The sequence below is a fragment of the Sinocyclocheilus anshuiensis genome, unplaced genomic scaffold (genome assembly GCF_001515605.1).
Source record: "Sinocyclocheilus anshuiensis isolate Anshui unplaced genomic scaffold, SAMN03320099.WGS_v1.1 scaffold739, whole genome shotgun sequence".
NCBI lineage: Eukaryota > Metazoa > Chordata > Actinopteri > Cypriniformes > Cyprinidae > Sinocyclocheilus > Sinocyclocheilus anshuiensis.
This window is the reverse complement of record NW_015551105.1, coordinates 840168-863069: the sequence shown is the minus strand read 5'-3', so window position 1 is coordinate 863069 and position 22902 is coordinate 840168. Positions and strand designations below refer to the sequence as shown.

At 37.4% G+C, this 22902-nt stretch overlaps 1 protein-coding gene across 1 annotated transcript in view; it reads left to right on the top strand.

Moving 5' to 3' along the window:
- Nucleotides 1-22902, top strand: part of LOC107662850 (otogelin-like protein) — a 31262-nt gene that overhangs the window by 7763 nt on the left and 597 nt on the right. Inside the window, exons 10-46 of the mRNA XM_016452964.1 lie at nt 341-447; nt 526-651; nt 834-942; nt 1101-1147; nt 1817-1962; nt 2041-2173; nt 3088-3233; nt 3312-3444; nt 3904-4081; nt 4373-4497; nt 4938-5147; nt 5234-5399; nt 5515-5589; nt 5898-5941; nt 6758-6932; nt 7037-7144; nt 7811-7949; nt 10234-10395; nt 10556-10669; nt 10759-10878; nt 11594-11710; nt 12069-12225; nt 13099-13125; nt 13220-13393; nt 14398-14676; nt 14990-15107; nt 17046-17125; nt 17240-17934; nt 19042-19219; nt 19986-20128; nt 20221-20244; nt 20341-20433; nt 20710-20893; nt 21130-21347; nt 22096-22237; nt 22378-22563; nt 22647-22859. Of these exons, the coding sequence (XP_016308450.1) occupies nt 341-447; nt 526-651; nt 834-942; nt 1101-1147; nt 1817-1962; nt 2041-2173; nt 3088-3233; nt 3312-3444; nt 3904-4081; nt 4373-4497; nt 4938-5147; nt 5234-5399; nt 5515-5589; nt 5898-5941; nt 6758-6932; nt 7037-7144; nt 7811-7949; nt 10234-10395; nt 10556-10669; nt 10759-10878; nt 11594-11710; nt 12069-12225; nt 13099-13125; nt 13220-13393; nt 14398-14676; nt 14990-15107; nt 17046-17125; nt 17240-17934; nt 19042-19219; nt 19986-20128; nt 20221-20244; nt 20341-20433; nt 20710-20893; nt 21130-21347; nt 22096-22237; nt 22378-22563; nt 22647-22859 (5591 nt within the window). The remainder of the gene's footprint in view (nt 1-340; nt 448-525; nt 652-833; nt 943-1100; nt 1148-1816; nt 1963-2040; nt 2174-3087; nt 3234-3311; nt 3445-3903; nt 4082-4372; nt 4498-4937; nt 5148-5233; nt 5400-5514; nt 5590-5897; nt 5942-6757; nt 6933-7036; nt 7145-7810; nt 7950-10233; nt 10396-10555; nt 10670-10758; nt 10879-11593; nt 11711-12068; nt 12226-13098; nt 13126-13219; nt 13394-14397; nt 14677-14989; nt 15108-17045; nt 17126-17239; nt 17935-19041; nt 19220-19985; nt 20129-20220; nt 20245-20340; nt 20434-20709; nt 20894-21129; nt 21348-22095; nt 22238-22377; nt 22564-22646; nt 22860-22902) is intronic.

Here is a 22902-nt window from a genome sequence, read left to right as displayed (position 1 = left end):
TTGTGAATATATGTATAGCCTATACTATAGGTATGTGTGTGCTGTGCATGCTGTGCATTGTATGAGTATTTGTTATGAGTGTGTGTGTGTAGTGTGTATTGATTACAGTGATGAAATAGCTGCTAGAGTTTATGAACAGATTCAGACTCAACTGTTGATTGAAGAGGTAGTGAGAGGATCAGGTTGCAGGAGCATGTTGAACTTGCAGCTGTACAGTCTCATATCACCATACTAAAAGTACTGACTTTTCCCCTACGTTCTTTTTTTTTTTAGAACTATTTGTCCTTTGGTCTGTTTTGGGTTTATTACATTTTAAGTTTTTTTTTTTTTTAATCTCCAGATCAGATGATGAGGAGACATTTTGTCGGACTCTTGTTGAGTACACCAGGGCCTGTTCTCATGTGGGATACCCCGTCAGAGAATGGAGGGACAGTTTTCCTACATGCGGTCAGTCGGCTTTCATGTCATGAAGGAAACACATGACATAAACTTTGCAGCTTGTGATGTGATATGTTTGTATTTCAGCGGACGGATGTGAGGATAGTTTTGTCCACAGAGACTGTATCAGCTGCTGCCCACCCACATGCACATTCGAGAAGGAGTGTTTAGGCACCAATCTACACTGTCTGGATGGATGCTACTGCCCAGATGGTAAGACCAATAATCAGATGCTTAAATGGGAGTCAAAATGTTAATATTTGTGATTGTTTGCTATTATAAGGAGAGTACAAATGTTGTTTAGCTGTTGAGCTGTTTAGGGCACTTCAGAATGCATGCTGTAGTTATTTAACTTTTTTCACTCATGGCTTCTCTTTCTCTCTGGCCTGTCTCAGGTCTGATTTTGCAGAATGGAACCTGTATAGCAGTGTCTCAGTGCCCCTGTGTGTACCATGGTACAGCATATCCTCTTGGTCATGTATTGGAGCAGGGCTGTACTGTCTGGTTAGAAAAATCTAATTTTTACTCTTTTTACACCTAAAACAAATTTTGAACCACTAGTTAACCACAGTAGCTAAAAATAGAAAATCTTTCCATAATAAGCGAACCAGTCATGTGTCAAATTCATGGGTGAATGCATCTAATGTGAATTACATTTTCAGTGTCTGTATGGGAGGAGTGTGGAACTGCACCGAAAACAATTGCACTGGTAAATAAAAAAAACGTATCCTCCAGTTTTACAGAATACCATACTAAAAGCATTTAAAAAAACAGACATCTTTGTATTTTAGGTTTATCGTAACTACTAAGTTCTTTTTACACAATGTTTTTTAATGTAATGTTCTTCCGAGAAAATTCGCTAACAAAACGTTAGCATCCTTTGCAAGTGAACGCAAAACTTTTGTGTATGAAATGCAAAGTTTTTTGGGGGGCAAATGCAAAAGTTCATGCAATCAAATATAACATTTCTCAGGGAAGCACAAAACTTTTGTGAGCAAACACAACATTTTTCTAGGGCAATGCAAAACTTTTTTGAGTGAACGCAAAGTTTCTTGGGCAAGCACAAAAGTTTTGCAAGCTAATGGGATTTTATTTTGGGTGAACGCAAAAGTTTTGCGATCAAATACAAAGTTCCTCGGGGAGAACACACTTTTGTAATTAAAAGCAGAAAAGTTTCTCAGGCAAATGCAAAAGTTTTGCGAGTGAACAAAGTTTCTTGGGGGAACGCAAAACTTTTGCAAGTAATGCAAAGCTTCTCAGGGGAGCACAACACTTTTGCAATGAATGCAAAATTTTGTCAGCAAACACAACATTTTTCAAGGAAACTTTTGTGAGTGAATGCAAAAGCATTCAAATATGATTATTTTTTAACCCCCAGCGGAATGCACAGTAATGGGTGACGCACATGTGACCACATTCGATGGGCGGATCTTCATGCACATGGGCTCTTGCCAGTATGTGCTAGTGAAGAGCCGTGGCAGCACCAAGTTTACTGTCACACTACAGTACAGAGCCTGTGGAGAGGTAAGAAGAGTGTTTCTGGGTATGTTTGTCATCAAAGACGTTTTGTGTGTGTTTACTGGAGGCTCTCTCATCTCTCAGTCTCAGGAACACTCTTGCATCCACTCAGTGGCTCTGGTGGTGGATGAAGATGTCAGCAGGCAGGTCACTCTCACCAGAGAGGGGGAAATTGTTATTGGGGCCAGTATGGCTGTCAATTTGCCTTACTCGGATGGTAAGGTTCTCAGTTTTACATCAGTATTGGGCTACTTTAACAGTAAATGTATTCTTATGGCTGAAGCCTATTTAGTTAGATGAAAGCGCAACTGTGAGGGACATTCCTAGATCATATCTACTTTTCTAATTTTTTCTAAAGTCCATTATCTTTTATTTCACATTTCGAAATGCAGTAATAAATATAATATATGAGTTTAGTTAGTTAAAAATGCTGAGAAATAGTGAGATTACATAATGATAGTAAAAAGAATGGAGATATAATCCTCCAGTTTTACAGAATACCATACTAAAAGCATTTAAAAAAACAGACATCTTTGTATTTTAGGTTTATCGTAACTACTAAGTTCTTTTTACACAATGTTTTTTAATGTAATGTTCTTCCGAGAAAATTCGCTAACAAAACGTTAGCATCCTTTGCAAGTGAACGCAAAACTTTTGTGTATGAAATGCAAAGTTTTTTGGGGGGCAAATGCAAAAGTTCATGCAATCAAATATAACATTTCTCAGGGAAGCACAAAACTTTTGTGAGCAAACACAACATTTTTCTAGGGCAATGCAAAACTTTTTTGAGTGAACGCAAAGTTTCTTGGGCAAGCACAAAAGTTTTGCAAGCTAATGGGATTTTATTTTGGGTGAACGCAAAAGTTTTGCGATCAAATACAAAGTTCCTCGGGGAGAACACACTTTTGTAATTAAAAGCAGAAAAGTTTCTCAGGCAAATGCAAAAGTTTTGCGAGTGAACAAAGTTTCTTGGGGGAACGCAAAACTTTTGCAAGTAATGCAAAGCTTCTCAGGGGAGCACAACACTTTTGCAATGAATGCAAAATTTTGTCAGCAAACACAACATTTTTCAAGGAAACTTTTGTGAGTGAATGCAAAAGCATTCAAATATGATTATTTTTTAACCCCCAGCGGAATGCACAGTAATGGGTGACGCACATGTGACCACATTCGATGGGCGGATCTTCATGCACATGGGCTCTTGCCAGTATGTGCTAGTGAAGAGCCGTGGCAGCACCAAGTTTACTGTCACACTACAGTACAGAGCCTGTGGAGAGGTAAGAAGAGTGTTTCTGGGTATGTTTGTCATCAAAGACGTTTTGTGTGTGTTTACTGGAGGCTCTCTCATCTCTCAGTCTCAGGAACACTCTTGCATCCACTCAGTGGCTCTGGTGGTGGATGAAGATGTCAGCAGGCAGGTCACTCTCACCAGAGAGGGGGAAATTGTTATTGGGGCCAGTATGGCTGTCAATTTGCCTTACTCGGATGGTAAGGTTCTCAGTTTTACATCAGTATTGGGCTACTTTAACAGTAAATGTATTCTTATGGCTGAAGCCTATTTAGTTAGATGAAAGCGCAACTGTGAGGGACATTCCTAGATCATATCTACTTTTCTAATTTTTTCTAAAGTCCATTATCTTTTATTTCACATTTCGAAATGCAGTAATAAATATAATATATGAGTTTAGTTAGTTAAAAATGCTGAGAAATAGTGAGATTACATAATGATAGTAAAAAGAATGGAGATATAATTAAGAATAGTAAAAAGCTATTAGAGCAATAAAGAAAGTAGACAGCAAAAGAAAATAAATAAAAATTAAATTGAATGAATAAATTCAAAAATAACCAAAAATTTTACAATTACACATTTAAATATTTATGTTACCTGAAAAAATAATATTGGATTAAATTGTAGTTCCCATTTCTTTTTTTCTATTTGTTTGTTAGACATGGTGAACGTTCGGCGGCTAACGTCGATGTTTGTTGGTCTGCGGTCTGTGTTTGGCCTGAGGTTTCAGTATGATTGGCAGGGTGGACGAATCTACCTTCAGCTGGACAGCACCTGGATGGGCTCCACGCTCGGCCTCTGCGGGACCCTCAACGGAAACCTACGGGATGATTTCCTGTGAGAAACGGAGGCTAAACCTCTGAATTTCTTTCAGCAAAACATTTTAAATGTCTTTCAATATCTTTCTAGGTTGCATTATGCAGTCTCTTTTATTAACATAAGTGTGTGCTTGACATGAGTATGTGCTTGGCTAGAAACACCAAGGTCACGTTTTCGATTCCCAGGGAATGCGTGAACTTATAAAATGTATACCGTGAATGCAATGCTAACACCCTTTGAATAAAAGCATCTCATAAATGCATAAATGTAAATGCTTGGTGCATAAGTAAATGTGTTATTATCCTCCAGTTCTCCTGCCGGGATGATTGAAGGAACTCCACAGCTGCACGTCAACGCCTGGAAAGTGTCTTCAGCATGCTTAAGCCCTGTCAACATACCCATTATTGACCCCTGTGAAATGAACCAGCAAAATGGTACATATGTTTTCCCTTTGCTTATCACAGTTACAATATTCACGCTTGTCCCAAAAGTCAACTCTGAGGTTACAGAAGAGAGCAAAATGTAGGTGCAGATGCTAATTTATTATTTATATTACTTTGCGTTTTTCTAACTTTATATGTATTTTTTTTAGATGTACAATATATTATGTTAACTTTTTAAAAATTCGACTTAATTATTTCGCTGTATTTCCTTGTGTATATATGCATGCATGTAAGTACCTAGAGCTCCTGGAAACCATACCAAATTTTTGGTGTGTTTGTGCACTCTTGGCAAATAAACCACATTCAGAATGTCATTAAATTCTATAGCCTCCAAATCAAGTTCTGATTAATTGATCTATCCTTACGTTAGCATTTAATCTGTTGTTTGATTTCTAGACGTTCATGTGATGCTGAAAAGGTTTTTGTTTCAGTGTTTTATGCTGCCAGGTGTGATGTGCTTTTGGAGGAAGTGTTTGCGCCATGCCATGCATATGTGAGTCCCAGCATGTACCACCAGCAGTGCCGCTACCAGGCCTGTCGATGTGGCAGCGCCTGCCTCTGTGCTGCTCTGTCCCACTACGCATACATCTGCAACAAACATCATGTCACCATCAACTTCAGAGCACACGTCTCTGAGTGCGGTTCGTTGGTCATCACTACATCTGTTTGTCTGTCTATCTGCCCTTTGTATGAGTAATAAGTAATATGAGCATGCATGTGTGTGTAGGTATGGTGTGTTTAGGAGGGATGATGTATCACCCGTGCACATCAGCATGCGGGAGGACGTGTCAGTCAATCAGCAGTGGTGAAGTGTGTGATGGCGACTGTGCTGAAGGATGCAGCTGCACAGAGGGAACATTCTACGATCACGCTCGCCAGCGCTGTGTGCTGCTGTACGTCTGAATACACCAAACACCAACAACCCAACCCTCGTCTTGTTATTTCCGAATAGTTGCATATAAAAGGACATAGTTTCTCCTTTTCTCACTGGGTCTTGTTTGCTTTCAGCTCCCAGTGTCACTGTTATTTCATGGGTTCAGTGTTTCAGCCTGGTGAAGTGTCCTTCAGCTCTTCTGGACCATGGTGAGTGTGTGGACATGGAGGATGTGCAGTAGGTTTGCATGGTCTTACGAGCTGAGTTTGAATCCTAAATGCATCATTTCCCAATCTTGTAACTTTTAGTGATAATAATATATCACAATGTTTATTGTATTTTTGATCAAATAAATGCAGGAATGGTGAGCATAGGAAACTAATTATCCATACATAAGAATACATAATACATGTGTGCTATTTATTGAATGAAATTTTTTATTTAACAGGTATATATTTTTATAATTTATTTTGGGCATTGCTGTGTTTGTTTAAATTTCATAATGATTTTTCTTTAGTCTCTGCAGAAACGGTCGTATGGAGTGTGTGTCTGAAGAGAGAGGTAAACTTAGTTTTTTACTTTTTCTTTGCTCCATTTCATCAGTCTCTTTGACCCTCTATTCACTCTTACCTCTATTTTCCCTGAGAAAAAGTGTTTTCATCTTAGAGGGTCACAGTACATTCCTCAGAGGTAACGCATTGAGCGGACTGAATGCTGGACAGATCTGAACCTCAGATACACATGCACAAAGAAAGAGGGAGACTTGTGGGGTTGTAGACGGCAAATTCCACTTTTTGCTTTTTTTCTTGTCTATTTGACTTTTTTCCAGACTTTTCCAAATGACAAAATAGTAGGACATTGCTCATTTGCAAGATTTGGCTGTGATTTAAAATCTTCAACAGTATTCAGGTTGCTGCATTATTAATGTGTCCATTTTTGTTTTTCAATTCAATAGATTTTAACCATTTAGATTGAACTGGTTGCCTGTTAACCCTAATTCCCTTTGATAATTATTAGTAGTGCAATCATCACTATTACTCATACTCATGACTATGGATTTGACCACAGCCCTAACTCAAATTGCTAAACATTGGCACATAACTCTTTCCCGTATCGTTTTAAATGATACCTGAAGTCATGTGTCTTGTTGAGGAGAGTGGAAAATTTAGTCAGACTGAAGCCAGGAGTCATATCTAGAGACCAGAATATCATAGAGACTTGGGGGTGGACGTTTTTTGACTTAGTCCAGCAAGCAACCGACTATAAATTTCGCAGCAGCTGAATTAGAAACAACTTTTGCTTGGACTAGCACCACTTTAGTTTAGTTTGATATTATACTCTTTCTTTCAACCATTCTCTCTCCATCCATTTTTTCAGAGCCTGAGAGAGGAGATTGTCCCAATGGAAAAGTCTACTATAGCTGCAGGGGTCAGAGTGGGCGTGGACCTTCAGGAATGGGCGTGGCCTGTGAACTGACCTGTCGAAACCTGATGCTGAACCTGACCTGCCCTCCCATGACCCCATGTGTACCAGGATGTGGATGTCCTGCTGGGTAATCGCTGTCGTCTTTGCATTTGGAACAAATGTTTTGAAACGTATGCGTGTCCATTGACACCAGAGCATGTAATGTTACACCATCTTCTTCAATTGGTGCAGGCTAGTGGCTCATAATGGAGAATGCTATTACCCGGAGAACTGCCCTTGTGCATGGCTCGGTCTAGAGTATCTCCCTGGAGAGTCAGTGGACACTCCATGCTACCGCTGGTCAGTTTGTTTCAGTGTGCTTAGCTTCCATAATTCCTGTTAATGGGTGATTCTTCAATTAGTGGAACTTTTCTGTTCCCCGTCGGTGTGTCTAATTACTATTTCCAAATTAAGAGTGTTGAAAGGCTATATATGACAGAATCCCTTTTTAACTTTTAAAATGTGTTTTCAGCACCAAATCAGCATATTAGAATCGTTTCTGAAGGATCATTTGACACTGAAGACTGGAGTAATGATGCTGACAATTCAGCTTTGCATCACTGGAATAATTACATTTTTACATTACATTTTTAATGTATTTTAATCAAATAAAAGCAGCCTTGGTGAGCATAAGAGACTTCTTTTCTAAAACATTGAAAAAGTGTTACCAACCCCAAACATTTAAAAATTTCTCCCAAAAATTATAAATGTCATCACCATTACAAGTCATAACAAAAAATCCACACTATGATGCATTATAACAAAATTCACTTTATGGTTGGTAAAGGCCGTGATTATATATTTTTTCCATATGTGATAGTTGTTTTAATATAGAAGAACCATTGTTAGAAAAAAAAATTTTTTTTTCAATAGTTTGAATAATCAGAAAAGCCTCTAATTGCAGAATCACAGTGTATGTGTGTATATTTCAGTAATATTTCACTTGGTTTCTCTGACTCTTTCCAGTGTGTGTCATCGTGGGTTCTTTAACTGCACATATTCACCGTGTCCAGCTGTGTGTACCATTTACAGTGACCGTCATTACCACACATTTGATGGCCTGGAGTATGATTATGTCAGTGACTGCCAGGTTTACCTGGTCAAGGTACTTCCTGAGTGTGCTTGTTTGTGACTCTAGCAAAAAAAAAAAAGCCAAAATGCACCATGCTGTTTAGACACGTGTTGACCAGACCTATAAATCTGATATCTGTCTATTTTGAAATTAGAGACTTTGTTTGAAAGTTTGGGGTCGGTAGAAAATTCAAAAGAACAGCTTTTTTTTTTTTTTAGATAGAAATGTTTTTTAATCATTATAAATGTCTTTAATGTCGTTTTTTAAAAATCTATTTAATGCATATAATACTTAAGTATAATGTATTTTGCGAGAAAAAAAATCTTACTTAACCCAAACTTTTAAATGGTATTTACCATTTTTGGATTACAGGCATTACTGTATATTGCCCACCCTCCACTGTAGTTATAACCATCGGTCATTTAAAAAACCCACAGTGGTCGACAGTTTTACCATGGTTTCTGGACATGTACCATGGTAATAGTGCTTTTTTGTGTGGGTAAGCTTAAATGTAAGAGTAAGCATATCTTTGTGTACAAGTTCTGTAAAACGGCGACGATCGTTTGCCTTGTGTGCTGGTCTTAGGACCAAGTGGAGAGGCGCTTACCAGCTTGCCTTCAACAAAGGGTGCGTTTCACCAGCGGAACGTGTTGCACCTTTAAACTGAAGAATTTTTAACGAAGGGCCAAAGAGTGTGTGCGTGTGTGTGCTCTCACACGTTGCGGACTTCAGTAGGGATGGATAAAGTAGCAGGAAAAGAGATCTGCTTCTACCGCCTCTAATCTTGGGAAAATCAGAGGGGATTTTTAATTAGAACAGGGCTGTGGTAATGGAGCCAGAGTTAATGTCAGTCCCAGCACAGAAACTCAGCAAAGAGCCGCATATAACAAAGAGCAATCTGTTCCCTATCAGCCTACGCAATGCAACCTGTTACTGCCCTTAATGACTGAGAAAGTGTGTATGCATGTGTGCGTCGTTTGTGTGTGTGTGTGTGTGGATGCTTAAGGTGCAGGTGAATAGACTTTGGTGTCTCCTAAAGGCCAGTGATTCTCTAAGGAGTCTACTGATCTACCCGGGGGACAGACTTTTCCATCACGACAAAAAGAAATGGCTTTAGTCACAGACACACACACACACACAACAACACACAAGGATTTGTTGCATATGATATAATACTGCCTATGAGCTGATGCATCAGCAATTTAAATAAGATGCGTCACTTTTTAATGTTAAATTACTTTCTCCTATCCTAGTTTAATATGCAGATATATAGATCTATAATTAAGACATTCATTGGTTGAATTCCTGAAGAGTGTAAACAAAGTGACTCTGTGGCACTTTCAAAACATTGCTTGTTTGAGAGGTCCGACATATCAGCTTCTTGCTCAACCATTGGGATGAGACTGGGATGGGATTACCGTTCAAAAGATTGGGGTCAGTGTGATTTTACTGTCATAAAATGTTTAAGTCTCTTATATTCACCAAGGCTGCATTTATTTGATCAAAAATACAGTAAAAACAGTAATATTGTGAAATATTTTTACAATTTATGAGAACCGTTTTCTATTTGAATATATTTTAAAATGTAATTTATTCCTGTGATGCAAAGCTGAATTTTCAGCATCATTACGCCAGTCTTCAGTGTCACATGATCCTTCAGAAATCATTCTAATATGCTGATTTGAAAAAAACATTTCTTATTATCTTGAAAACAGTTGTGCTTCTTTATATTTTTGTGGAAAACATGATAAATTTTTTTTTAGAATAGAAAGATCAAAAGAACACTATTTACTTGAACTAGAGTTGACTAGACTAGACTAACTTGACTAGAGATTTTATTATAAATGTCTTTTTCTGTCACTTTTGATCAATTTAATGCATCCTTGCTGAATAAAAATATTGATTTCTCAAAAAAAAAAAAACGACTCAAATGCTCCCCTCTCCACCCAAATATAAAATCTGCTGTCGGTTAATGAAGATTTGACGGATGAACTCGGAGCTCGATTGTACTCTTGTCATGTCAGAAAGTGATAAGACTTTCAGTTTTATGGACGTTGGCATCTTTGATATTACTTTGGTCACTGTTGCTATGGTTACTGGTGAGGAATACAGGCTTGACTCCCGTTGCACGTTCATACAGACAGTATTCCAGACGCTACTGTAAGTTGCTGTGTGAACGGGACATTTTGAGACTCACACCTTTAACTAAATGCGGTTGTCAATCCCAAAAACTGACAGTGTGAAAGAAGCCAGAGATGATAATGAGTCATGTATCGATTGCTCACTATACTTTTGTTAATCTTATGTCTATATGTAGAGTGTTGGCGATCCGGAGGTGTCCATCATGGCTCAAAATAAAGATTGCTACGAAAGTGGGATTGTTTGCATGAAGTACCTGCTCATCTATGTTGGCCTCACTAAAATCTACTTCAGTGACAACTCTGGTAAACCTGTGAGTACAAGACATAACCCATCTTCAGTTGTTTAATGGCACATTTGTCCTTTCACAAACTAGGAGACTGTAATTGTTTCTAAGTTAAGATGCATATATTTTAGTCTGTATTTACTGTAATCGGTGTTGATTTGAATTGGTTTGTGCTTGTCAGAGCTCATCTACTGTTGTGGGAAGAGGATATGAGTTTCAGCTGTGGGGTGCGGGATACTACACTGTGGTTCACTTTCCTGCTCAAGATCTGACCATTTTATGGGACCGCAAGACCACTGTCCATATTCGTGCTGGACCCCAGTGGAAGGTCAGAGCTTGTTTTCTCTCGATCATCAGTATAATTTTATACTGTATCAACCATGTATCTTACTATAATGTATTTGGCTGTGTTTTTAGGGTCAAATGAGTGGTTTGTGTGGAAACTTTGACATGGTAACAGTAAATGACATGACCACAGCTGGACATATGGAGGTCAGTAACACACAGGCCTTTGGAGACAGCTGGGCTGTTGGACAGGTATGACACTTCAGGATACTGGAGTACACTAAATGTACACTACTGTTAGAACATTTGGGGTCAGTAAGATTTTTCTTTAAAAGAAATTAGTTTTTAAACGTGTGGAGTACTTTTTATGATGGATGAATGCACTTTATTGGACTTCTATTGGACTATTGAATCCCAACAGCCATTCACTGCCATTATAAAGCTTGGAAGTGCCAGGACATTTTTTAATATAACTCTGATTGTATTCGTATGAAAGAAGAAAGTCATATACACCTAGTATGGCTTGAGGGTGAGCAAGTCATGGGGTAATTTTCATTTTTGAGTAAACTATCACTTTAATGTTTCCTGAGCAGAAAATCAGCATATTAGAATGATTTCTGAAGGATCATGTGGCACTGAAGACTGGAGTAATGATGCTGAAAATTCAGCTTTGATCACAGGAATAAATTACATTTTAAAATAAAATAATATTTCGCAATATTAGTCTACTTAACTGTATTTTTGAGCAAATAAATGCAGACCTGGTGATCATTAAAGCCTTGTTTTAAAAACATTAAAAAATCTCACTGACCCCCAATTTTATACAGTATGTATTCTTAAAAAATTTCATGTTAACCATGGTTTCTTCCATACTTTTATTACTAGTGTAAAAGCATAGTAAACTGTACTGAGTTACACTTGAAGTTTAGATTGACTAAACAGCTTTTATGTGTTAATGTGTGTGCAGTGTGAGAGCGACTTTGTAGTTCGCAGACTGTGTGAAGGAGATCTCAGTCGGCAGCCGTATGCTAAGCGGGAGTGCGGCCTTCTCTACAGTGACGTATTTGCTCCATGTCACAATGTGGTGAGCAGCTCTCCTCTGGGGTTTAACAACACATTTTGTCTACAGATAAATAGGCCACGTCTTACCTACAGCCACACACAGGCTGGCAGACGGCATGAGACAGACACAACACACTGCCTGCGATGAACCATCTGATAGATTTTTTATGATAGAAGCTTTGAGACGGTTTGCCATTCAAATTCTGATCAATAGGGGGCTGTATAGGTTTGAAAAGCTAGAACATTCTACCATTAACACATTCAGGTGGAAGTCAGTAGTCCTGAGTGTGTGTTGCATAACCAATTGTGTGTTCATGACAGGCTAATTGAGATTTTAGATAGCCATTTATTGTGCGTAACCAATCCTTGTGGTCCCTCAGGTGGATGTGACCTGGTTTTATAAGAACTGTCTAACGGACACCTGCAACTGCAACCGTGGGGGTGACTGTGAATGTCTGTGTACCAGTATTGCAGCATATGCACACAAATGCTGTCAAAATGGTGTCACGGTGAACTGGAGATCCCCCACTGTGTGTCGTGAGTACAAGCACACACATAATGAAGCAAATGAACTTCTGACCCGTCATTGTAGGATAATGGGTCAAAGACGAAAAGGGGTTTTCAAGCATCAAAACAATTCCAAGTTTAATTCAGCTTTAAATTAGAATGTGTCCTATTAAATTTTATTTTGGTTTCTGTTATATAAAATTGTCGGGCATATTTAGAACCAGAATCATTAATTAAAAAACTCTATTTAAGGATCACAATGCAGCCCTAAAAACTAATAAATTGCATTTTAAATCTTTACCAATTTTTGCCACTATCCTGCAAACCACTAGGTTTTTTATCATTTAAAATATAATGAAATTTAGTATGATCATATTTTCATATTTTAAAGTATAGGTCAGAATGAGTATGTTATTTCATTTGTACATAAATATATATCTGTTATGCTGATTGAGGATGGAGCATTATTTCAACATCCATATTTTGACATTTTATATTCACAAAAGGTATTTGAAATATTAAAGCCGACACATTACTTACATTTAATATGCTTTCTATCAAGTCACTTTTGTAAATTTAATTTGATGCAGACACCGAAATGAGATGTCTCGTCTTTGACCCTAATACTGTACGCATAGACAAACTAACATTTCTAATGCAAAACTGACCCAGCATTCAGTTTGTACTTTTTCAAGACTGCTTCTCTTTGCTGTCAGGATGTGTTAATATAACCAGACTCTGATTCTGTATTCTGTTTCAGTTGCAGATTTGTCACATTAAAAACGTTAAATGCGCAGCTAATGCTGTTTCATGTTGCTTTTTAAGCTGGTAATGTTGAAAGAACACATGCAGACTCATAATACAACCTGATTGCGGCTAATATAAGTATGTTTCTTTAAACAGCATATGACTGTGAATATTACAACCAAGGTAAGAATGATTTATACTGTTTATTTGACTAGAATACTTCTGTAAGCACCAGAAGATCTTGCCCTAAGTTTTTTATGTATGTATGCTTGGTTAGAGCTGGGAGAGGGTCCGTTCACTCTGTCTAGTGCAGAGCAGAATGACTCTGTATGTGTGTTTGGGGCGAATGTGAGCAGCGGTGAAGTGTTTCCCCTTCTGAGGACCAACGCTCAACCCAGCACCATTTTCCACTTCATGATCACAACTGGACTATACAAGGACCGAGCTTCCAGTGAGCACATACTCTTCACTTCAACAGCAAAACAAAAAGCAAAACGAATTGCAGAAAGAAAAAGACTAAAACTAATATGCATCATACACATGCTTTACTGCAAAATACAATGATCTGTTGTTTTTTGGAGTGGATTAGTTTGCATTAAATGCTGCTCCACACAAACTCCATCTTTGCAAGCTCATATGAGCTTATGCTTTCGAAAACTTAACTTGCCAACCACATTCCCAAATTTGTGATGAGAATCAAATCTGTTGTCAAAATAAAGCCACTGTATTTAACATTTGAAAGCGAAGTAATTAAGACAAATATTAATAATGTTATTTTACTGTTGTACTGTAAAATCGAACAATAATAGTAATATTAATAATAATACTTATAATCTTTTTATTTTACAAAATAAAAACATTAATTGCAATAGTTACATAATTCTTAATTCATTTGTTTAATTTTTACAATTGAAATATTATTTTAAATAATATTTTTATTATTATTACATTTTTACAAAGTTTTTGCATTACAGTAGCATTATTGCAATAGTAATATTTCTGGTTACACTTTATTTTAAGGTATCCTTGTTACGGTGTAATTATACATTTAAGTACTGAGTAATATTAATTAACTACATGTACTTACTATATGGTTAGGGTTAGGATTAGGGTTTGTCTTAGGGTTACTTGCATGTAATTATGCATAATTAATTGTTATTATAATAGTAAGTACATGTAATGTGTAACAAGGACACCTTAAAATAAAGTGTTACCATATTTCTTTATTGATTTATTATTATTATTATTGTATAGCTATACTGAATGGGGGAAAACAGGTTTTCCTTCCTTTTTGTCCTCAGCTGATCATATGTCTGCATCTTATTAGACAATTGAACTAAATCGACCAGCCTCTGAAATAATTTTTTTTTTACATGTGGCTTATCTCTATCATTTATTTTAAAGCTGAATAGTAGCATCTACTGATGTTGTATTTGGTATTTTGCACTGTTTCAGGACTTCCTGTTGTCTCACTGGAGTCTGCAGAGAGGCCCAACTACTTTCTGTGTGTTACTGGGAACCGTCGGTTACGACTGGAACACTGGCAGCCTGGGGAAGAGTTCCGACGTAAGGCGACCTTCATCCACCACCAGGGCCTGTGGTTACCTGGTCGATCGTCCTTTGAGTTGCACAGTCAGAAGGGTGTCTTCCTCACTCTCTCTCATACACACGCACGAGCTCAGAACTACGACCACTCATACACCTTCAAAATCAGCAGCAGTTTTATCATTGAGGGTAAGACCGGTCTGCAAATATCTATATATCAAATATACTGTGCACGTATAATTTATCTAACCATCAGGCCCGTATTACCTGCACTGATTATGGAATGGATTTAAATATAATGCAATGTATTAAACAGAGCAGACACAGACTTTTACAGACTTACTGGAAACAGACTTATTGGAAGTGTGGATTTCATATAAGCTCATATTACACCAAAAATACAATCAGATAACTCCTATAAACCTACAAGCTTACCAACCTCATTTGCAGTGCTTTCTCTTATGTCTCTAATGTTTATGATGATTGTGTTCCTGCATTTTAGAGAGCAGTTTTGTGATCCCCTACCGCTTGATATGTGAGTGGAAATATCATGCATGTGCCAGTCCATGTGTGAAAACATGCAACGACCCCGATGCAACACGCTGCCAGTTTTTACCTCTGTAAGACCATGTGCATATGCTAATATAATAATTTATGTGACAGTTATACAAAAGGCATTTGCTAAGGCCGGTATTATACATTGTCATGTTTCAAAACCAAAAGAAAGATATTTATGAAAATGAAGTCTTTAGGACAGTGGTTTTCATCCAGGGGGACGGGGCCCACTAGGGGGCCTCAAGGATTTAAATGAATAAATTATTAATATATTAAAATAATCAAACTAATCTGATTTAAAATGCTTAAAAAACACATGAAATCTAGATGTAAACGGAAATGTATTTTTATATAATATAATATAAATATAATACAGGTGCATCTCAATAAATTAGAATGTCGTGGAAAAGTTCATTTATTTCAGTAATTCAACTCAAATTGTGAAACTTGTGTATTAAATAAATTCAATGCACACAGACTGAAGTAGTTTAAGTCTTTGGTTCTTTTAATTGTGATGATTTTGGCTCACATTTAACAAAAACCCACCAATTCACTATCTCAACAAATTAGAATACTTCATAAGACCAATAAAAAAAACATTTTTAGTGAATTGTTGGCCTTCTGGAAAGTATGTTCATTTACTGTACATGTACTCAATACTTGGTAGGGGCTCCTTTTGCTTTAATTACTGCCTCAATTCGGCATGGCATGGAGGTGATCAGTTTGTGGCACTGCTGAGGTTACTGAAATAAATGAACTTTTCCACAACATTCTAATTTATTGAGATGCACCTGTAAATACTAAATGTAAAATAATTTTATTTTTAACATTAATAACCTCAATAACTGTTGTTTTTAACTGTAGAACATACAGTACAGTTCTTGAAACTTTTGAAGTCACAAAATTAATCATGGTTAATTAAACTTCCCGGGGCTTGTGACATAACAAACCCAGATAAACCCCGCCCTCGGGAAAAGGCAACAAAGGGGGCGTGGCCATGCGGCGCTGCTTTAGAGAAGAGGAAGAGAAAACTGGAGGTGCCAGTTTGCACGTAATAATCTATTCATATATGAATCGCGATTCTGTAGCTCCAACAATGAACTGTTACAATTATACACTTATTTTCACATAACTATGAGAAGCGTTAAAACATGGACGTGCATGCAGTTGCCGTACTGTATTAAAGCTTTAATCAGGATAAAACTATATTAAAAGCTAACATAAGCAGTAGCATTTACAAATAACAGCGTATCTAAAAGTATGAGACAACAACAAACAAAAAACATAGGCCTACCATTAAAAGCCATGCTTGCACAGGTTCTGCACGATCCTCTTCAATAATATCCTCTGCTTCTCAATCGGGCTCAAACTGTTAAGCGATATTAACGATGCCGTTGTTTACAATACAACCGGAGCACATGCCGCTGAGGTGAGGGGCGGGATGTTTAGACGCACACTAGAGGCAGTTTAGCCAATCACAACACACTGGGCTAGCTAACCAATCAGAGCCCATTGCCTATTTCTGAGGGAGGGGCTTCATAAAAGAAGGAAATGATCAGCACGTTTCTCAGAGAAGGGACAGAGCGGTGTGGAATAAAGGTAAATTATGTGAAAAATAATGCATTTTTTAAAAAACAAAGCATTAAGACATGTTAGACTGCACCCCATAAACACAATCAAGCCTAGAAAAAAAAACAGTGAACGACCCCTTTAAAATAAAATTTTAATGAAAATCATTAATGTGGACTACAAAAACAATAAACCAAAAAACTAAAACATCTGGACATATTGTGATATTTTTGGGGTGAGTATATACTTATTTGTCAAGAAAATCATGTCACAATGCATAAGAAAATGTTAAACAGGCTTCATGTTTTTTATGCAAAATCTATTATTATGAGGAAACATGACCTAGACATATTGTTATGAGATTCACCCTCACAATTTCTTCAGAAAAAGTCAAAATCCAAATCTGTTGTCTTTCACTCTCTGATCTGGTTTAGGGTTGAAGGTTGTTTTCCACGCTGTCCCAAGTCTATGCTGTTGGATGAAGTGACCAGGCGGTGTGTTTACAAAGAAGACTGTACGTGTGAATCCATCATATGCATCATTTTCATCATCATCCTATCTTTTATAAACGTTTATGCACACTGTTAGATTTGTCTTAGCACCTGTGTTGTTTCTGATGTGCTTGCAGGTGTGATACTATCTCCAACTCCGACTCCTTACATGTTCGTGACCCGATCAAACAGAACCACAGCGGCTCCGACCTCTGCTCCTATAACCACAACTACAACCACAACAACTCCCTCCACCACAACGGCAACAGCAAGCACCGCTCCGAGCACAACTGCCAGTACTACAATCATAACTACACCTTTGGAAGCAGAGGATTTAATTGGCAGCCCAACTACACCCACATTACCACCAACCACACTCTCTTCAACTTTGGCCACCTCCACTGAAACTCCCACAACTCCCTCTCCACCAACCACAGAACCCCCTCTAGTCAGCACTGCCCCGCCCACCAGCACAGCCACGCCCACTACAGAGCCCATAACAACACTTTTTACCACTTTATCTACCTCAACCACAGAGGTGATGACCACACCCGAGCCCACCACCGAACCAGAGACGACCTCTCCGACAACCACCATCCCACCCGCTACAACCAGCACTGTTATTACAACTGAGACCACAACTTCAGAACCGACTTCAACAACCATCACCGCGGAGACAACATCTGTCTCCACGACAACCGAGGAGCCCTCGACTACTACAGCAGCAGTACCAACAACCTCTGAGATAATGCCTTCACCCTCCCCTTCACCGGAGACAGCAGGAATAACAACAGTGCTTCCTCCGTTCCTTCTACCCACAGGGCCCTGCACTGTAAGAGTTTGTGTTAGGGTTGCTCATTCTTATTAAATATTTTCATTTTATAGTATTTGATGATATTCATGGTAAAATATACTTTAAATATGAAAAGGAACAATGTTCTTAGTGTTTAGTTCTTTTAATGGTTTTTGAATAAACAGTGAATGAATAATAGCCATAATACAAATACATTTAATGGACAAGACATCTTTCTTGTATTGTTATTGTTAACTAAAACTATTAAAAATCATTTTCATTAATTAAAATAAAGCTGAAATAAAAAAAACGAATAAAACTTAAAACAGAAAAAAATTTATTAGAGCTTAAATATTTTAAATCGAAATATAAAAAAAATACTGAACTAATAAAAATTACAAAAGCAGATAACAATATTAGTAAAACTTAAACTAAAACACACATATCAGTCTTGATCTCATGGGTTGAACTTGTTTGAATCGGTTCAATAGCTCACTAACTTATTCAAAGAATCGTTTGTTGACTCAATCCTTGAATTTGAAGTCAATAAAATGAATGAATGAAACTTAAAAAAAAAAAAACGTACTTACCTGTATGTCCAGCTGAGACTCATGAGACTTAAATTGGTGTAATTAGTCAGTGGTTGTTCAGGCAACAACTTGTAGTTAAAGATTAAGAATCAGAGAATTGTTAAAATCCCTAGTATGTCTGAGTGTTCTAAGAAAAATATGTTTTGCCTTTGATATGTTTTGAAAAATATGTTTTTGTTCATCTTCCCTGAGATATCAGTGATGGATTCAACAGTACTAAAAGTGAGAGTTGACGTCTCCCATTTCCCTCCCTGACATCTTCAAAACGAGTCATTAATTTATATAGGGTGAACACTTCTACCAGTCTTAACTCTTTGTTCTTAAGTCATTCCTGTCTGCTTGCCAGGATGTTGATGCCCTGAGGGAAGAATCATGGGTTAAGATGTGGTACAGTGAATAACTGATAAATCTGTCATAATATAACTCAAGAACAAAAAAGATAATTAATCAATGCATCCCTTCTAAAATCATCCAGAGGTGCCTTATATAGCTTTTGGTGGTGGAAGTGTTTATATGCTTTCTAACTCGTGAACGTCTCTGTTTTGTATCCTTACAGCCTCCATATTCATTGCGTGTTGACGAGTGCAGTGAGTACATCTGCTTTAATGGACAGCTGATGCTGCATAATTCCTCTCAGCACTGCAGATACAACATCAGCCAGCCTCAGTGCAACCTGCTGGGGACCCCGATCCAGACTAACACAGACCCCTGCTGCCCACTGTGGCAGTGCCCATGTAAGACATACACACAGATTTGCTCTAGATGGGAGGTGTTTATATCTGTGGTGTTTTAGTTTTTTATTTATATTCTATATTAATATTATATCTCTATTTTTAGTTTTCTTTTTCATTTTTAAGCTATTTTTAGTAATTAGTATTTTTTTTTTATATTTCTACAGTATATAGATTTGATTTATTTTCAATTTCAATTTTAGTTTTCAGTTAGTTGCAAAGGCAACATTTCTAATTTTCACTCAAGGTTTTTTTTTTTTTTTAGTTTAAAGGTCTGTTCACACCAAGGACTATAACTGATTACTATAACAATAACGATTAATATATAGTTTTAAAAATCATTCTAAATTTATAAGAATAGCCACAACCATAATGATAATAACACAGAGAAATTATATCGTTGGAATCACTTTCAAAACAATTTTTTTCCAGCTGATGAACACAAAACTTTGTTGTCAGTCTCCATCCTGCTTTAAAGATCTCAAGCATTTAAAGCAACAAATGACAAAACTGCAGCGCACGCTTATAATAAACAGAACATCATCGTGCATTGGTGTGGAAACGAATAAAGTTATCTTTATAGTTATCGTTCTTGGTTTGAACAGGCCTTAAGTTTTTCATCTAATATTTATATTTTATTTCAGTTACTGAAAACAATTTTTAATAGTTTTTGTTAACAATAACAACACTGATTAAGTTAAAGTGTTCTTCAGAAACGCTTTATCATGTTATTGGTGTTTAATGTTTGACTGTGTTTGTGTTCTGTCAGGTCGCTGCTCTATAATCTCTGACCTGCGTGTGATCACGTTTGATGGGAATAATGTGGCTCTGTATGATATCGGTTCTTATATTCTGGTCCACCTGCCCAGAGAGAAAATAGTTGGGCACATTGAGAAATGCCCAACCAGTGAGGTAAACCCAAGCTAACACTCTACCATGAGGAAATATGCGGTCTTCTATATATGCTTTTTACATTTTATTAAATGCTTGACTTTTGCTTCCAGAGTGTGAACTACATCAGAAGACCCGTGAGTGTGTTATTAGCATATTTATGTTAAAATGTTATCTATTATAATCATCCTAATGAGGATGACAAGCTCGTTTACTTTCTCTCTTCCTGTTAGACTCCCTCTGGTGGAACCTCTGGTCTGTGTTTTAAGAAGCTGAACATTACAACTCAATCGTACAGAATTATGGTCAACCGCTTGGACCGGAAGGTAATGCCTGCAAGATTTGACCTGTTTAGTCATGAAGTCATGTTGTTCTGAACACAACAAAACACAAACCTGTATTATTATATTAGCTATTATTTCAGCAGCAATTACATAATATAAAATTGGTTGCTGAGTAAAATCCAAAAAAATTGCAATAGAAATTCTCATTTATTTAAAAGTCAAAATTGTATCATAATTCATGCATCTTGTGTCTCCGCTTAATTGTGACTCATAAATGTGATTTATATTGCTGTGTAACAATGGTTTGATCTGACACAGGTGTCGGTGAATCAGATTACGGCCCGGCTTCCTCTCACCAGACAGAACCTCAATATTGATGACACCGGGACCATGTACATCATTAATACACCTGGTGGGATCAACATAAAGTGGTACCACAGCACTGGCATCATGGTCCTACAGTACACGGCTCCTGATAACACCTCCACTAGGGGGCTCTGTGGTCAGTGTATTGTACTCGCATTTTGTAGACGAATAATAATATAATATCCTACTTTTCACAATATGTCCAAATCCAGATAAAAAATGTCCCACCCTGTATGAATAGCTATTTAGTTTAATTCTGAAATATGTCACATTCTGGAAGCTGAATGTGTTTTTTTCTGTTGCTTTTAATAACAGCCTTCGGTCATTTGTGGTCATATAAGTGTGTTTGATATATTTTGTTTTCTTTCTCAGGATGTTGTGATGGTAATCCAGCTGATGACCTGCGGCTGCCCAACGGTACTGTGGTCCGGGATGTTGAGGACATCCCAGTGTTTCTGCACGGATGGATGGTGGATACGTCAGAGGATACAGATTACTTCCGCAGAGTGGGAGACAACTGCACCACCGGCAACTGCTCCAAATGTTTCACCATGCTCAACCAAAGACCTTTCTCTAAATGTCACCACAAGGTACAACACACAAGCTTGAATACATATTCATGTGCAAACATCCCACTTGCATCCATTGCACAAGCTGTTTGTAAATACGAGTGTTTAACGTTAGCTATAAAATCTTATTTAGCTTGTTCACATTTAAAAGAATTAAATAATCATTACATTTTCGATATACATAATTTGGCCCACATACTGTATTAATCCTTATAAAGGGGTTGTTTTACCCTTTTTTCCCCCCATTTTTAACTATGTTGTTATTGTTGACTAAAACTAAAGCTATTACAGATCATTTACATTAATGGAAAAATAAAGCTGAAATAAATAAAATATAAATATTAGATTAAAAACTAAAAAAATAAAACATAAAAATTTGAAATGTTGCCTTGGCAACTGAATATAAAACCTAAATAAAAGTAAGTAAAAGTTTGAAGTTGAAAAAGTTGAAAAGTTGAAATACTAAAATTACTAAAATAAAAATAAATCAAAGCAAAATAGTAGCAAAAGCCCATAACAAAATTACTAAAGTAAACAAATTAAAAGGAAACCTGAAATATAAAATAAAGGCTAATTCAAGTTATTAATAATTACTATAATAGTATATAAATAGTACTGAAACAACACTGATTTTTCCTTTGATTTGACGTTTTGCTAATATTCTGGCGAAATATAGAGAAATTTCATCCCCACTGGCTTGTGAAAGTTCATACTTACCCTACATGTGACCATTTTATCATGGATTATTTTTCCAAATGTTGTTTTGAAGGTTTCTCCAGAACACTTCTGTGATAAGATATGGGCTGGTGACCTACATTATAAAGAGCATGAGTGTGACTTCCTGGCTGCTTATGTGGCCATTTGTTACACGCATCAGATCTGCTTCAGCTGGAGGAAAAGCAACTTCTGCCGTGAGTGTGTTTACAGATACTCTACTAGTCAAATGTTTGGACGCATTTTCATAAAAACCATCTGAAGGTTTTTGCTTAAATGCTTCACTTTTGACTGGTGGCATATTTATTCACTTTTGCGTATGTGTTTGTACACGCAGCACTCAAATGTCCTCCTGGTAAAGAATATAAAGCCTGTGTGAATACATGTAAGACTCGAACATGTCAAAACCGAGATTACTACGAGGAGAGCACCTGTTCTTCTATCAGAGAGGAGTGTGTGTGTAAAAGCGGCACCATCCTGCACCGAGCAGACTCCGCCTTCTGTGTCACCGAGGACCAGTGCGGTGAGAATGCCACACTATGCGTTTGCTTGCATGCAAAAGAAAGTGCTGTTTGCCTTAATGGCCTGTTATTTCCATGTGATCAGTGTGTACGGATAACGATGGTGCTCCACGCGCCCCGGGTGAGGTGTGGAACGGCTCTCTGCGTGGCTGCTGTCTGTTCAAGTGTCTGGAGAATGGTAGTGTGGTTCCTGTGGAACCCGAGTGCAGTTATGAACCTGCCCCGCTGTGCGAGAGGGAGGGAGAGTATGCAGTTGATGTGCTGGAGGAAGGAGTCTGCTGTCCTAAGAAGATTTGTGGTATAAACACACATGGATGTATACAAATCCGTCAGAAATAGTG